At 44.3% G+C, this 17,148-nt stretch overlaps 1 protein-coding gene across 2 annotated transcripts in view; it reads left to right on the top strand.

Moving 5' to 3' along the window:
* Nucleotides 1–16,790, top strand: part of LOC120945484 (ATR interacting protein) — a 292,609-nt gene extending 275,819 nt beyond the window's left edge. For both annotated transcript variants that reach the window (XM_040359654.1, XM_040359653.1), the window contains 2 exons: nucleotides 4,414–4,666; nucleotides 16,522–16,790. In XM_040359654.1, the coding sequence (XP_040215588.1) occupies nucleotides 4,414–4,666; nucleotides 16,522–16,589 (321 nt within the window). In that variant the 3' untranslated portion in view covers nucleotides 16,590–16,790. The remainder of the gene's footprint in view (nucleotides 1–4,413; nucleotides 4,667–16,521) is intronic.
* Nucleotides 16,791–17,148: the final 358 nt, after the last annotated feature.

The raw sequence follows: 17,148 nt of genomic DNA, 5'->3' as shown, positions 1-17,148 counted from the left end.
CATGCCCCTATTGCAGAGGGATCTGCGGATTGCTATTCCTTTCCTGGAGGACTTGGTGGTTGGTAAACAGGGAAACAAATCAAGCATGACCCCAGCACAGGACCTGTGCTACCTAGGATACAGGGTGAATACAGTAACGCAGAAAGTCTACCTCACTGAGAAAGTGAAAAAAAATAAAGGATATAGCTGCTTATTTTCAAAGCAATCTGGTGGAGTCTGGACAGCCATGTCTAGTCTGGGTCTCTTGGCATTAACGATCCCAGTGGTACCGTGGGCGAGGGCCCATTTCAGATGTCTCCAGGCTGATGTCTTGAGGAACTGGGAGTCGACAATCGGGTGGAAGGTCCCGTCCAACATCTCCAAAGACCAAGAGGTCTCTGTGGTGGTGGAGGGACAAAAAACCTTGTTGGGCGTCTTCTGTGGTCCTTTCTAGTGTCCGTTCTATGTCCCTACAGACGTTACAGCTGGACCAAACAGGATTTATGATGGCTAAAAATACGGCCTTCAACACTAGACGTCTCTTCATGAATGTTCAGGCATCTCACCAACATGTTGGATCTAGAGTAGTTGTCTCCCTTGACACTGCAAAGGCATTCGACTGAGTGGAATTACCTGTGGCATTGCCTACGCATTTTCGGGTTCGGTCCTAACTTTGTTAAATGGCTCAATATCCTATATGATGCCCCTCAGGCCAGAGTGGTGGCCAATGGATGGACCTCTGCTGCCTTCTCACTTTCACAGGGGACACGGCAGGGATGCCCTATCTCACCCCTAATGTATGCACTGGCAGTGGAACCCCTGGCAGTAGCACTTAGGGAACACCCGGATATCCAGGGGTTGGCATCTAGCTTGGTGGAGTAGAGGGTGGGGCTCTACACTGACGATCTGCTCCTATATCTCTCGAACTCGGGTCCCTCCCTTCAGAAAGCCCTACAAATTATTGAGAATTTTGGTAGGTTCTCAGGACTCACAATAAACTGGGCCAAGTCCCAGATCCTTCCCATTGATGTATTCCCCGAGAGCGAGCAGGCTAGTTTACCCCTGGTTAGAGTAAGTACTTTTAAACACTTAGGCTGCATTCACACCTGAGCGTAGCGTTTTGCCGCGATTTGCCGCTGCGTTTTTTACCGCGATTTTGGACAGGTCTAGGGTCACCAATGTTAAAAAACAGAAAAACGCCCAAATACGCTCAATTCAAGCGACAAAAAAGTGTCCAGAACTTGTTTGAGCTTTAGGCGTTCGGCGTCAGGCGTTTTGGAGTGGAGATGTGAACCATCTCCATAGAGAATAATGTATTTTTTCCCCTCTAGCGTTTTGGAGCTTCATGCTTCAGGCGACAAAACGCTCAGGTGTGAATGCAGCCTTGGGCATACATATCTCTAGGTCATTAGCGGACTTCATCCCTTTAAATGTGGAACCCTTGATTCCATTCATTAAATCTAAAATTGAAACGAGGGCAAGATTACCGGTGGGGGTAACAGGACGTATAGGCCTGATCAAAATTATACTTTTGCCCAAAATCCTATATGTGATTTGGCATTACCCAATATACATCCCTTTCAAGTATTTTAAAATTATGGACACGCTTCTACAATCCTTTGTATGGGGACCGAGCAGGCACAAACTCTCATGGAAGGCACTACAATGTCCGATGGCAATGGGGGGTTTTGCAGTCCCAGATGTTGGGACCTATTACCTAGCCACGCAACTTTCCCATCCCTATCACATAGACAAGTCAGACACAGATATTTGGCCCTGGTGTCCGGAACGATGGACTCACGGTTCCCACACCCCTTTTGTGACATACTGAGGGCTAAAGGGCTCGATGATACTTCTTCACCGCTCCAAGCTTTCATTTCAGCATAAGAGGATTTGGGACCTGGTGACTTCCAGGATGGGCTACCATGTTTTTCATGTTAACACCCCACTGTGGTATTAATAAGCTCCTTCCGAAGCTCCTCCAGGTACCTGACCCCTCCATCTGGATATCTCTGGGAATATACCTACTGTCACATGTACTCCATAATGGAGATATTAAAACTTTTGACCAGCTGAAAATTTAATTTATTCTCCCAAATCATATGCTATTTCACTTTTTTCAGGTACGCCATGCCCTCCATACTCGGTTTACAGCTGTGTATCCTACCCTCACTAGACATACTTGAGGTGACCCTTCAAGATAACCTGCGTCAGCTCATATCCCTTTTCTACAATATGCTCACCACGCCCACTACTACCAAATTAGCATATTCCATTAAACAGAAATGGACAGATGGGGTAGGTGAAATCGAAGATGAGAACTGGGGCGACATACTAGATACCCCCAAGCTTGTATCCCCCAACTATCTGACAGACTCGTACAAACTTACACAGGGCATATCTGACGCCACAACGCCTAGCTAAATTCTGCTCATCCCGTAGCGATAGGTGCCCCAGGTGCCTGCTTTCGGTTGGTACCTGCAATCACCTCCTCTGGCAGTGCCCTCGGATCCAGGGATACTGGTCTCAGTCCAATTTTTGCACAACCAAATGGGTTCGTCGGTGTCCCTGGACCCCAAACATTGTCTGTTGGGCCTATTCCCTGAAGAGGAAATTGATAAATTTACACGCCACTTCTTACATGAAACGCTGTTTATAGCAAGAAAGATTATAGCCTGCAACTGGATTCAGGCGGCGGCCCCTACGTTATCTGCCTGGATTGCCGAAATAAATGACACATTACCGTACAAAAAAGTGGTCTACATAAATAGAGGGTGCCCAGCCTAATGTAATAAAATATGGGATAGATGGCTGAAATCCCCCACAACATGCACCTCCTAACTTTGTTTGCTATATTCTATGCCTATGCAATCTTACCCTTTGATTCTGTATTGGCGATATGCGAGTGCACAATATTCATGGTCTTCACCGTTTATGGAAATAACTGACGCCAGCAATACCGGTTGAACTCATGTTTGTTTAATAATCTTGCAATTTTATATGTAGTTTATTGAGCTGTAAGACTATATTCATTAAATTCATTACTGTGTACAATTTCTCTGAACAACCTTTTTTTGTACAAAAGCAACAACTCAATAAACTTGTGTTTCTAATAATAATAAAAAATAACAAACACACAAAGCATATACAAATGTGTATTTAGAATGTAGACCACCCACCATAGAAAGGAACCCTATAGTCCACTATACTATACTATACTGTAGTAGTATAGTTGAGTGGCATGTAAATTATATAAAAAGTGAGGGTCGCTGTTTTGTTTCTTTCTCGAGAATGTGTAGAGAGGGAAGGAACGTTGGTCTTCCCTCTTCCTCTCTTTGATCCCGGCTACACTTTGACTCCATTTCTTCTCTCCTCCACTGGCAGACTGGCAGACTGGGGAGACATGGAAGGGAACTGCATTGTGTTAAACCCTGCACTTCTCTCAACTTCCTTCCCCATTGACCTGTCAGTTTTTCTCATAATCGTTGGTCTATGGTTGCACCAAGCCATGTTTAATTGGTGCACAGTCGGTGCAAAGAAGAAACAAAAAATACCTTTCTCCTGTAAATCTACCTTATAGGAAACCTAAACAAAAAGAAATAGGTTGGCTGTATTTCTGACTTGCCTTTTGAAAATGCTAGTTTTCTGGTTTTACCTGACAACAATAATTTTGAGTCATAGTCCTCAAACAAATATGCAGCCAGTGAACACAGAACACCTAATCTGCATACTAGTTCGTAACTTAGAAAAAAAAAGGTTTCCTTCAAGGGGTTGTAAAGGTTTAAAAAAAAAAAATATTTTCAATAACAAACATACCATACTTGCCTCCACTGTGCAGTTCGTTTTGCACAGAGTGGCTCCGATCCTCGTCTCCTGGGCTCCTTCCGCGGAAGAAACTTAGACAGCAGCATGAGGGAGGAGAGGGAGGACAGGGAAAGGGGGGAAGAAGAGCCCACGGCTGTTCACTTTAGACAGAGTGTATGTCTCGGTACTGCCCCCCGGCAGCCGCCTCATTTGGTGGCTGCTCTGCTATCAATCTATCCAATCAACGCCGAAAAGCAGAGGAGAAGAGGATGCCGGGGGACACGCACAGCAGGTGAACGGGCTCAGGTAAGTAAACGGGGGGCATCATTGCAGTGTTTTTTCATCTTCATGCATAGGATTGTTTAAGGTGAGACCATGATCATTTTTGTTTTATGTGGAAAATGAAGATTGATTAATTTGCTGCTATTTTACTGCAGATGCATGATTATCTTATTGAGTTTTTTTATTTTTATAATCTGACTTCTAGCTTAATTTAGCTTGAAGTAGGTTTACACTTATATTTTTATACACTGTCCATAGTTTGTAGCACATAAGAAACAGTGAAAGATTACAAAAGATTCTTTCATCAGAAGTCTTTGGTGTCATAACTGTTATTTTTCCATTGTTTAGGTTGTAAAGGCATTGGTTCTCACCCTACACCAGGAGTGGCTCTGTGTGCGGCGTCTAATTTTACTCACTCCCACACCATCCTTAAACAAATCTGTGCAACTTCTAAGAGAGACGGCAATGCTGCTATACAGTTTCTTCCAAAAGGATAAAAACTTCAGTGAGAACTGTCTGGAGGTCCTCCACCCGTATGATCAAGCTGTGCGAGGAGTCCGAGCCATTTTAAGAAAATATAATATTTTGAAGGAGAATGAAGGTCAGTCATATTTGATACATTCACTTTAAAGAGAAATTTACCCATAATCCTTCATACTTTTGTGTCTGCTTTGAAATGCTTTATGATATCAGAAATAGGTCTTGTGCTCTGTGACTTTGTGATCCACCAAACAGACAAAATATAATTTCTCGTATCGTCCATGGATGGACACATCTTCTTAAATCTTGACAAGTCGGTTATGTTCCTGTTCACAGGAGAGGACTAGGCAGAAACATGTAAGATAATTAAATATATAGGCTCTGTATTGTATTGTTATTGTTTTTGTTTTTTACCTTGAAAATTACAATAAAAACAACTTTAAAAAGAAAAAAGATAATTAAATACATGTTACTTTAACAGAGTTGAACAGCCCCGCCTAGGGGGCGGTTCCTCCGGACATAACCCTCCTCCCTGCAGTTTTTTTCTGCCTAGCAAAGAAGGACGTATGGCTCCCTTTGGGCCCAGCGCCCTGAGGAAATTTTTATTTTATTTTATTGAGAATCTTCTATCAACTGTCAGCTGAGAAATATGCTGGATATATAGATCCTTGTAGTCTCCTCAGTCCGACCAGCGAGCGTAAGCACACCATTGCTAAGAGGCTGGGTCTGCCACGACATACCCCATGACTCCTGGGGTGGCCCTTTTTGCTCCAGGGTCCACACATGACTGGGCTGTGGTGTTGTCTCACTCACAATGGACCGGGCCGACAGCTACTCCATTGCGGTTGTATGCCTGTCAGGAATGCATCAGTGAGTCCTCGCATGCACGCTTAATTACAGTCCTTCACGCCTCGGCAGATCGGTATGGATGGGCATTCCTGGGGTGAGGGGGTCCTCCTATCCTCCTTTACCTGCTCTGTCATGTTTCCCTCTATTGCTCTGCTGCCGCTGCCGGGGTGTACCTGTGGGGGGCTCCTTTTCCCACCAGGGGACTGTGGGGTGTCTGGGCCTGTGTATTTCTGTGGGGGTGTGTTTGATTTAGAAAGGCCTCAATAGGCCTTCTCATTCACGTCGCAGCGTTTTTCCGACGCCATTTTTTTTTTAGTCTGCTGTTATCATTGTGAAATCCTATTGGCGGACATTTTGTTGTGGTTGCGCTATGGTGCAGTTTACTATTGCGGTTGGCCATTTTACAGTGGCCGTGCCCTGCTCTATCTGAGGTGTACGGCGGCCATTTTGGAGGTTGTTTTGTCCTTTAGTGCTGGCTTCTAAAGCAGCCAGCACAGATCTCCTCATGATTTAACCTCACAGCTTTTTTCCTCACACACACGCTGTGTTCTGAGGGTGGGCAGCGGCGCTGAACAGTCTCCTGTGTTTGAGTCCCCTGGGTAACCCCCGGTCAGCGCCGCAAAGAGGGTGGGCTTTAATCAGGTCTTGACTGGGTCCCTGAGAGTTATCTGGTTATGAAGTCAGTGTCTGGTTCTTCTTTCCCAAACATGCCATTGGTGGCAAAGTGCCCCTCCCCCACCATCCCTGGGGAATGCTCTGGCTCAGACCAGGTCCTTGGTTCTGTGTTGTTGGAGGAAGTGAATCAGGACCTTTCCTGTGAGGGAGACTCCTCACTTGGGTCAGTACTGGACAGGGAACTTGTCAGTGCGCTTGTTAATGCTGTAAGGGACTCCCTTATACTGAATAGTGCAGCTGAGGCATCCCCTGAGGGATCGGTCTTTTTTGGGTCACACAAATCGAACCGCTCTGTGACTGTTTTTTTTTTTTGTGTCCTTTTTTGACAAGTTCATTGATAAGGAATGGGAAAAGCCGCAGAAGTCCTTTGTATTTCCTCAGCGTCTGGCGGTTCGGTACCCCTTTGAGGAGAGCCTCTTGAAGAAATGGGCTTCTCAGGTAGTGGACCCCCCGGTTGCCCGGTTAGTTTAGGTGACCACTCTCCCTATAGAAGGCACCCCGCTCCATGTTTACCATGCTGGGGTCTGTATTGTGGCTGCAACCCTGGTGTCTCAGACACTCACTGAATGGGCAAAGGTTTTGCGCCAGACTGTGGAGGAGCACCGACTCCCTCCTGAAGTTATTAGGCTGGCGGACCAGCTGGTCCTGGACCTTGTATATGTCTGAAATGCTATACTGAATGCGGCTCCCTTGATATCCAGAGCTTCTGCTTCGGCGGTGGTTTTGCGCCGCCTGTTTGGCTGAAATGCTGGTCTGCTGACCAAGCATCCACAAAAAGCCCTGGCAGATTTACCCTTCAAAGATAGGCTTTTTGGTACCTCACTGGATGACATCAAGGATGTCACTGGGGGTGAGAGCACTCTCCTCCCTCAGTCCACCAGGGAGAAGGAGCCCCGCCGTTAGCCGAATCCTTCTTTTCCCACTCAGAAGCAGTATTTTTCGTCAATCAGGGCCCGCGGGTACACCCTCCCAGGCCGACAAAGGCTCTGCTGGGGGACAGAAACATCCATGGGGTGCGTAAGCTGAACAAACCGGCACCAAAATCCGCCAATGCATGAAGTCTTGCCCCCACCTGACTCATGGGTGGGGGGACCGCTTCGCAGGTTCACAGCTCGGTGGACCTCCCTGCTCTCTGACTAGTGGGTCTGCGAGGTTATCTCTTTGGGGTACAAGATAGTTTATTTTATTTTCCTATACACAAGGGGAATTGAGCGTATCCCCACCCACTACTGTTATGATATCACATGTATCTATAAATAGTCACTTCCACTGTGAGGGGATCACTGCCGTAGCCAAAACAGAGCATATGAAACAAAAGGATGTCATCCCGTGGGGGAACCAAGGAATAGTAACCCCGGGGGCAACTAAGCGGCTACCAAGGCAGTGACGGACAATGATATAGATAGAATAAAAAAGTTTAATCAAATATTAGAAAATGTATAAAACATTAGTACGTGAGATATCAAAATTGATACCAGATGAGCAGAACCGCTCTACTTTACAGACCTACCAGCGTGGGTCGGCCGGTACTGCACCCGCAAACAAAGTACCCCTTGGGTTGTACCTTACATAAATTTTGTTTGTGGGTGCAGTACTGGCCGACCCACGCTGGTAGGTCTGTAAAGTAGAGCGGTTCTGCTCATCTGGTACCAATTTTGATATCTCACGTACTAATGTTTTATACATTTTCTAATATTTGATTAAACTTTTTTATTCTATCTATATCATAGAATAAAAAAGTTTAATCAAATATTAGAAAATAGATAGAATAAAAAAGTTTAATCAAATATTAGAAAATGTATAAAACATTAGTACGTGAGATATCAAAATTGGTACCAGATGAGCAGAACCGCTCTACTTTACAGACCTACCAGCGTGGGTCGGCCGGTACTGCACCCACAAACAAAATTTATGTAAGGTACAACCCAAGGGGTACTTTGTTTGCGGGTGCAGTACCGGCCGACCCACGCTGGTAGGTCTGTAAAGTAGAGCGGTTCTGCTCATCTGGTACCAATTTTGATATCTCACGTACTAATGTTTTATACATTTTCTAATATTTGATTAAACTTTTTTATTCTATCTATATCATTGTCCGTCACTGCCTTGGTAGCCGCTTAGTTGCCCCCGGGGTTACTATTCCTTGGTTCCCCCACGGGATGACATCCATCTTTTCTTTTCCTCTCCTTCCGGCTCGTCGGTCTGCCCTGTCTGGGGCGGTGCAGGACTTGCTAAGTTGCGGGGGAATTTTACTCGTTACGCAGGACAAGAAGTTTCAGGGTCTTTATTCGAATCTGTTGGTGGTCCCGAAGGAGGACAGGGTCTGTCCAATTTTGGACCTCAAAGCCCTAAATGCCTTTGTGAGAGTAAGAAAGTTCCGCATGGAATCCATTCGTTCAGGGGTAGCTGTGCTCCATCAGGGGGACTTTCTGGCGTCCTTGGACATCAAGGCCGCATACTTGCATGTCCCAATAAGTCACCAGAGATTTATGCGTTTCGTGATAGGGGGAGGACTACTATCAGTTTGTGGCCCTTCCTTTTGGTCTAGCGCCAGCACCGTGAGTTTTCACCAGGGTGCTCGCACCGATCCTAGCTTTGCTGAGATAGCGAGGGTATTGCCCTCGTGGGCTATTTAGATGACCACCTTCTGATAGCAGCTTCTGGCTCAGAATTAGGGGAAGATGTGTGTGTAGCCAGCCAGACCCTCCAAGAATTCGGGTGGGTGTTCAACATCAGAAGTTGGTCCTGGTACCGACTCAGCGTTTGGAGTTCCTAGGGTTGTTTCTGGACTTCTTGGAAGCGAAGGTCTTTCTTCCCCTGGAGGAGTTGCTGACTCTTCAGTCTGCAGTGACGATGTTGGCATCTCGCAAATAGTCGTCTCTGTTTTTTTACATGCAAGTCCTGGGCCTGATGGTTGCCTCCTTCGAGGTGGTACCGTATGGCAGAAGGAGATACTGTCCAAGTGGAACATATCTCCTTGGTCTCTGGATCGTCTGATTCAGGTGAGCCACCTTGTCTGAGTCTCTCTCAATTGGTGGCTGAGATCCCCGGCTCTTCGGTCTGGGAAGTTTCTTCTTCCCTTCCAGTGGACGGTGATTACGATGGACGCCAGCCTCACGGGTTGTGGGGTGTCTGGGGGGTCCAGTCGGCCCAGGGTCGATGGACTCTAGAAGAATCCCATCTGCCGATCAATGTCCTAGAACTCCGGGCAATCGGGCTATGCCTCTCCTCATGGTCGAGGAGGTTGCAAGGTCGCCCAATCAGGATTCAGTGCAAAAACACCACAACGGTGGCTTATGTCAACCATCAGGGGGGAACACAGAGCTCTGCTGCAGCGTCTGAGGTCGCTCACATACTAAGATGTGTAGAAAGAAGCGTGCCGGCTCTGTCGGCCGTCTACATTCCGGGCGTGGAAAACTGGCAGGCAGACTACCTGAGTCGCGAGATGCTGGACCAGGGGGAATGGTCATTGCATCCGGTTTTAACTCCTTTGCAGGAGGTGAGGCACACCGGACGTGGATCTCCTGGCCTCTCATTTCAACCGCAAGGTGTCGAAGTTTGTGGCCAGGTCAAGAAATCCCTGGGCTGACGCGTCAGACGTGTTCGTGGCCCCGTGGGGTCAGTATCGGCTACTTTATACCTTTCCACCATTGAAGTTGCTTCCTCTGCTGCTCCGCAGAGTGGACGCCGAGGGGATCCTGATGATTCTAATCGCTCCAGATTGGCCTCGGCGTCCTGGGTGCGCCGATCTCGGGCGCCTGGTGGCGGATGTGAACTGGCGGCTGCCAATGCGGGAGGACCTTCTTTCTCAAGGTCCCATACTTCATCTTGCTTTATAGTCGCTGGCTGTAACATCATGGCTATTGAAAGCCAGGTATTAAGGGACCGGGTTCTTTCCGACTCGGTCATCTCAACCTTGCTGAGGGCACGGAAGTCTTCTTCCTGGAAGATCTACCATCGCACCTGGAAGGCCTACATCTCTTTGTGCGAAGAGATGGGGTGGCGTCCACGGACGTATTCAGTTTCCAAGGTCCTGCTGTTTTTACAGCATGGAGTGGATCAGAAACTTGCCTAAAGCACCATTAAGGGACAGATTCCAGCCTTGGCCGTGTTCTTTCAGCGGCCTTTGGTGACCCATTCTCTGGTGGGTACCTTTGTGCAGGGGGTTCGTCATTTCCTTCCCCCTCCTGAACCACCTCTACCCCCATGGGTTTCGACTCTGGTGCTCTGAGTTCTTCGGGAACCTCACTTTGGAAATATCAGAGTTTACTCTCGACACCATCTCAGAAGGTGGCCTTTTTGGTGGCCATTTCAAGTATAAGGCGGTGTTGCGCCCGCAACCTTCCTTTCTTCCGAGGGTGGTTTCGGCCTTTCACCTGAATGAGGGCATTGTTCTTTCATCCTTATGTCCTCGGCCGGCGCATCCTAGGAATGTTGCGCTTCATTCTTTAGACGTGGTACGCGCTTTGCGGATGTACCTGTCTGCTACGTTTCGGAGATCTGACTCGCGTTGTGTCGGTGTCTGGTCCACAAAAGGACCTGGTGGTCTCGTCGGCCACCATTTCTTGGTGGATCAGGCAGACTGTCATACAGGCCTATGCTCTTAGGGGGCAGGCGCTCCCCTTTCCGGTCACGGCACTTTCGACCAGGGCAATTGGTGCTTCCTGGGTTTTCCAACATCAAGCGTTTGTCTCACAGGTGTGCAAGGCAGCGACTTGGTCATCCATTCGCACTTTTTCCTAATTTTACAAGGATGATGCGAGTGCATCTTCTGATGCTTCTTTCGGCCACAAGGTTTTGCAGGCGGCTGTTTTAAGGTTGCAATTCCTCTTTTGAGGAGCTCTGCTTTGGGGTAAAGTTAAATTGTTTTTACTGATGCTGTTCCCACCACTCGTTTTTTTGACACTGCTTGGGGACGTCCCACTTGTCAAAATCGTAAAACCATAAAATCCTTTTCTCTGTCGTCCATGGACGGACACAGCACCCTCCCCTCCTTTTTCGGTTTGTACTGCTTGTTACGAACTGACGCTGCATGCTGCAGGGAGGAAGGTTATGTCCGGAGGGACCACCCCCTGGGCGGGGCTGTTTAACTCTGTTAAAGTAACATGTATTTAAATATCGAACATGTTTCTGCCTAGTCCTCTCCTGTCAACAGGAACATAACCCATTTGTCAAGATTTAAGGAGCTGTGTCCGTCCATGGACGACAGAGAAAAGGATTTTACGGTGAGTACAAAAAAAATCTTATTTTTTACTCGAAGGGTTAGAATTGCTGAAATGTTTTATTGCTGTCTGTGCCTTTCTGACTTGGTGATGCCCACAACCCCATTCTTGCATGGGTATAACCTATATACAGGGGTGTCAAACTCAATTTTTATTGCGGGCCGCATCAGCAATATGGTTCAAAGACCCGGTTGTGTCTGTAAGAGATATATATATATGTATGTATATGTATGTATGTGTGCGTGTAATATAAATATATACACACACACTTGGATACGTAGGCGTACACAGGGTCAGAGGTTAGGGGTGCGCCATGTAGGGTGCAGGGTTGAGTAGTGCACTACATAGAGTGCAGGGTCCAGCTGTGTGTTCTGCACAGTGTACAAGGTTCAGCTGTTTTTCACAGGCTATCCACATCTCACGTCCACCCCTCAAACCTCCGCTCTAACCTCTGAACCACTTTCCCCCATCCCACATCTTTGTACACATCTCCCTCCACAGCCCTCACTTCTGCACAGAATGCTATTGTGTTTACTAGTGATGGTGATGAGTGGAGGGCAAGAGCCGTAAGTGACAGAACTCCACCACGTTCTGGCTTTTAAAAAAAAAAAAAAAAAAGTGTAGGGCCACATGATAGCACATGAAAAGGATTTGATACTAACCAAAAGTCTGTGCCATGTAAGGAAATGGTGTGTGTGTGTGTATATGTATGTATAATATATATATATATATATATATATATATATATATATATATATATATATATATACACACACAAATATCTGAAAAAGGGAAAGTTGCTGTCACAAAAAAACTCTGAAAATATAACCTACTGTATAAATAATGACTGAGCTGTCCCCTTTTAGCAATACCCAACAATAAAATACACAGTATAACTTCCTAAAATTTGTGCAATATACAAAAAACATAAGTTGTCCAAATTGTAACGTGTCCCAAAAAAAATTAAAAAACGCGGTCGTGCAACGTGGCCCCCAAACAAAATTGACGTCCTTTCTTCCCCACAAATAGAGCTTTCTTTTGGTGGTATTTGATCACCTCTGCGGTTTTTATTTTTTGCGCTATAAACAAAAAAGAACGACAATTTTGAAAAAAAATACAACATTTTTTTACTTGTTGCTATAATAAATATCCCAATTTAAAAAAAAAAAAAAAAAAAATTCAGTCTAGGCCGATACGTATTCTTCTACATATTTTTGGCAAAAAAAAAAAAAAATCTCAATAAGCGACTGGTTTGCGAAAAATTATAGCGCCTACAAAATAGGGGACAGAATTATTATATCATATTTATTCTTACTGATGCTGGGCCTGTGACATTTTCTGCCCCCGCTGGCCACAATTCGGCCCTCCTAAAGTCTGAAGGACAATAAACTGGCCCTTTGTTTGAAAATTATGGAGACCCCTGGTCTAGAGGAAAGAGAAGGTAAATATGAAGAGGAGAGTAACCAGAGTTAAAGGATAAGTTTACCTTTGTAAAAAATAATAAGTGCACATCTTCTTTTTGCAGGTTAAAAAAAAGGTCATATTGTGTGTTTTTTTGTTTTTTCCACAACCCGGCAGGCAGATGCACACTGACAGGAAGCATCGATGAACTACTTAGAGTGCTTAACATCGCCCTAGTAGTTCATTGACTACTACAAGCCGATAGCGCAAAGGATGTCTGTACTTGTAGTTCTCCCATTCATAGTATTCTTTGAATGAATGATGTGGCCGGGTGGAGATCCCCCTGCTTGCTGCCACAACAAGGGGTGGGAGGCTGCTGCAACGGTAACGGGTTACACCCTGAATACAGGTGTAACACGTTGCAAAAGGTGGATTTATCCTTTAACCAATTATTGGCTGGATTAAGCATAATACATGATACAAAATTAAAGTTGTTGAAGTTTGCACCTGAGCTAGTTTAACTATATGGGACACTTTACTCGTTGGAATACACTGAACACTATATTGCATGTAGAAAATTCTAGAACTGGACACTTTAGGAATTTTTTCATGCAATGTTTTTACACTGTTATATTGTTGAGTATTGCTAAAAGAGGACAGCACAGTCACCATTTATAGGTTGTATTTTGAGAGCTTTTTAGTGACAGCAACTTTCCCTCTTTTAGATATTTGTTTATATATCATTTTTTTTTTCTCGACATTCACAGACTTTTGGATGGTATCTAATTCTTGGATGGCTGTCTCTGGGATAAGGCAAAATATCCACCATAAGGTCACAGACAGAAAACAAAAACAATTAATTGATCACTCTGTCCCACACTGTCACCCTATGCCAATTCAAAGTAAAAAAAATAGCCAGCACTCAAGCATGCTGAGAAGAAAAGCAGTTTTAATAAAATTACATGGAAACAAACACTTCTGTCCTTTATCAAGGTGAGGAGACATAGCAGCAAGTATATAGCAACAGATATATATATATATATATATATATATATATATATATATATATACAGAGCTTTTTTTCTCAGAAAATAGGTGCAGGAACCCAACCACGACCCTGGTCAGATTTCACAAACAGTAGGAGGGTCTTAAAGGGTGCAGAGTTCAGGGGTTACACACAGAGTGCAGAGCTGTCACTTGTAAACACAGAAACCAGACTTCTGTGTTTACAAGTGATTGTGGTGAGCAGGCAACAAAGGGTCTGAGCCAGAGGTGGTGGAACTGAGTTCCCCCAAGTTCCCCCTGAAAAAAAGCTATATATATATATATATATATATATATCTGTGTGTGCGAGACCAACGCTTGATCAATGCACTTTCCAGCATTGCTCATGCCATAAAAAGCAGACAGCCTTACTCAATGATGAGGATGAGGAAGAAGACCCCTGTACTAGGAAAAAGATGCAAGGATGCCATGGTGTGTATACTGGGAGTGCCGTAAACTGGAAGTGACATGTCTTTCTTGCCTTCCACAGACCAGAAATTGTATATTGAGCATGTGCAAAGCTCATTACTTGACAGATGGTCTGTTCCTATTGATGGGAAGCTGGAAACCCATAACACAGAGTAGACCACTAGAGAAGCCAAAATAAAGAGAATAAAGATTTCCTGTGTAGTGGTGACTGGGCAGGTGGAAACAGACAAACATTTTAAACATATGGAACAATATAAAAAACTTACAAATTCTAAGGCCGTAAAGATTGCCTATATTTTTTAATTTTTATATTTGATACATTCTTACATTCCTGTTAATGGATATGGAGAAACAAGCAATACGTTTTACTAGCATTTGGGTAGGAAGCACAATCGCAACAAACCTGGTGTTTAAGCCCAACTCTCGCATCCTTAATGCCCATACACACAATCTGACTTGTTGACAACAAATGTCCGACGGACCTGTTTGATTAGACAATCCGACCGTGTGTACTCTGCATCGGACAAACTTTTTGTGGTTTTCATCGGACAAATATTCGCTGTGCAAACAGACAAACTTTCCGGCAGCAAATGTCTGATGGAGGCTAATCCAATCTTGTGTACACAAGTCCATCGGACTAAAGTCCAAAGTACAAACACGCATGCTCAGAACCTATGCTAAAGATCAGACAACAATAGCAGAAGTTGCCCACGGGGTGGCGGTAAAGAGCTAAAAACACGCACGATTTGGTGAAAGTTGGCTGAAAAAGTCCTGCCGTGTGTATGCATACCATGTTCACGGGCAACGCCCATTCGGAGCTAAATCCACAGAAAAGTCTGATGGAAGTCCGATCCTGTGTATGAGGCTTTACATATTATTTATTGAGCGACATATTCATATGAATATCACACCACTTCCTCAAACTCAGTTTGTCTAAAACTCCCCTCTCAACTTTACAATTGGGATCAATAGCACAACTGTTGGTCCCTCAACGCAAGCCAGGGTGCTAGATGTAATCCTAGACTCTGACAACTCCTTCGGGCCCCACGAATCACTGGTTAAATCTTGTTGCCTTAACCTCTGTAACATTTCCAAAATGTGCCCCTTCCTAACTGAAGGCACCACAAAACAAATTCACTCCCCCTCCAGTCCATCATAAATTGCTGCTGCTAGACTCATCCACCTTAATAACCAATCTGTGACTGCTGTCCAAATATGCCAATCTCTCAACTGGCTTTCACTAGCCCAACTTAAAAAATATTTCCAAGAATCCCGGAAGTTGTGGAAAAAGATGGTCAGCAGACAGGCAGAACTCAAAAGGTGAAAATTAATTTTTCAATAATAGTTACAAAAGTTGGCTCCAGTCAGCACTGGACTCCTGGGCTTAGGCTGCTGGTTTGCCACACATGCTGAAGGTCCGTCATACTGAGTAAGCGTACATCGCCTTCAAGATTTCTTCCACTGCTTTCGCTCCACTCTGCAATGTTAATTATGGCAGCAATTTTTGATTCAGTCTTCTTTTGACTAAAATGGCATTTAGTTTTAGTTCCATACTAGTCTTCTGCAATTGTTTTAGTCATATTTAGTCGACTAAATCTCCAGTACATTTTAGTTGACTAAAACTCGTTTAAGTTGTCTAAAATCTAATGTGTGCAGTTAAATTGTAATGCATTATTTAAACATTTCTCTACCATTTTCAAACTCCTTATATACTGCTGGAGTGGAAAATGTAATGTGTTATTTATGGTATTTAGGTTTGAACATGCACTACAGACCACTGTTCATTTTGACATCAAATTTCAATGTAGTTTTAGTCCTACTCTTTTATCTAAAATGCCATTTTAGTTTTAGTTCGTTGCCACATCTTTTCTTGTAGGGGAGATCTCCCTTACTCCCTGTCAACACAGAGAAAATGTAAAACATTTTATTTATTTTTTGTTCGTGTGGGAAAGGGTTAGAAGGTGCCACACTGTTTCTATTGTGTCTGTCTTTGCCTGTAACAACTGCGCCCTCATTACCTTTATGGGCATCAAAGGGACAAAAAGTAATGGAAAAACCTCCACATTGGGGTTATTACTCTGTGTAAACTGCCTTATAGCTGCAGAAACTTACCAAGGAAATTGTGCGAGACAGAAAAACAAATGGTCTTTCCCACCCTTCTCCCTTCCATTATTTTGGAAATAAAATATAATGTAACACATTTTAACTGAGGCAGCAACTGTAACACTTATTCAGATTGGTGTATAAAATTACAGCTACCACAACTGTAGTGATTGTGAACAGAACTAAGTCTATTTTTTAGATTTTGTCACCAGCATTAGCATTTCACCATTTCTCTGTTTATATTCTTCTGTTACAGAGTTTGCCCTGGACGAATTGTGCCCTCCTGATGTTGAAGCAGAGGATGAAAACATGGACTGCACCTGATACAAAATAAATTGCTCAACTGCACAACCAATTTTTTAGTGTCAACATAGCATATTTTAAGTATTTCACAATAAGATTATTAACCTGATCTTAAAGATTGTAGAGAGTGCCTTAAATGTATTTTTTCATAATGGCACACATTAAATACTGTAACTTTTAAAAATTAAACCTAATATTTAAATACAAACATGTTCTCCATCATATAGAGCATTTTGTTTGTGATGCTTCTAGTTCTAACAGTAGCTTATGCTTTAATACAGTCCATATATGTTTTTAACCACTTCCAGCTCAAGTCCGTCATATGACGACCTTGACTTCGTGGCCAGAAGCGAACACACACGCAAGTCCCGCCCATATATGTAAACACCGTTCAAACCACACATGTGAGGTATCTCGTGCGTTAGAGCGCAAGCAACAATTCTAGCACTAGACCTTCTCTGTAACTCTAAACTGGTAACCTGTAAAAAAAAAATTAAGGAGTCGCCTATGGAGATTTTTAAGTACCGAAGTTTGGCGCCATTCCATGAGTGTGCGCTATTTTAAAGCGTGACATGTTGGG

Source organism: Rana temporaria, chromosome 7 (genome assembly GCF_905171775.1).
Source record: "Rana temporaria chromosome 7, aRanTem1.1, whole genome shotgun sequence".
Classification (NCBI taxonomy): Eukaryota; Metazoa; Chordata; class Amphibia; order Anura; family Ranidae; genus Rana; species Rana temporaria.
The sequence above is the reverse complement of the archived record's forward strand: the minus strand, read 5'-3'. Positions and strand labels throughout refer to the sequence as shown.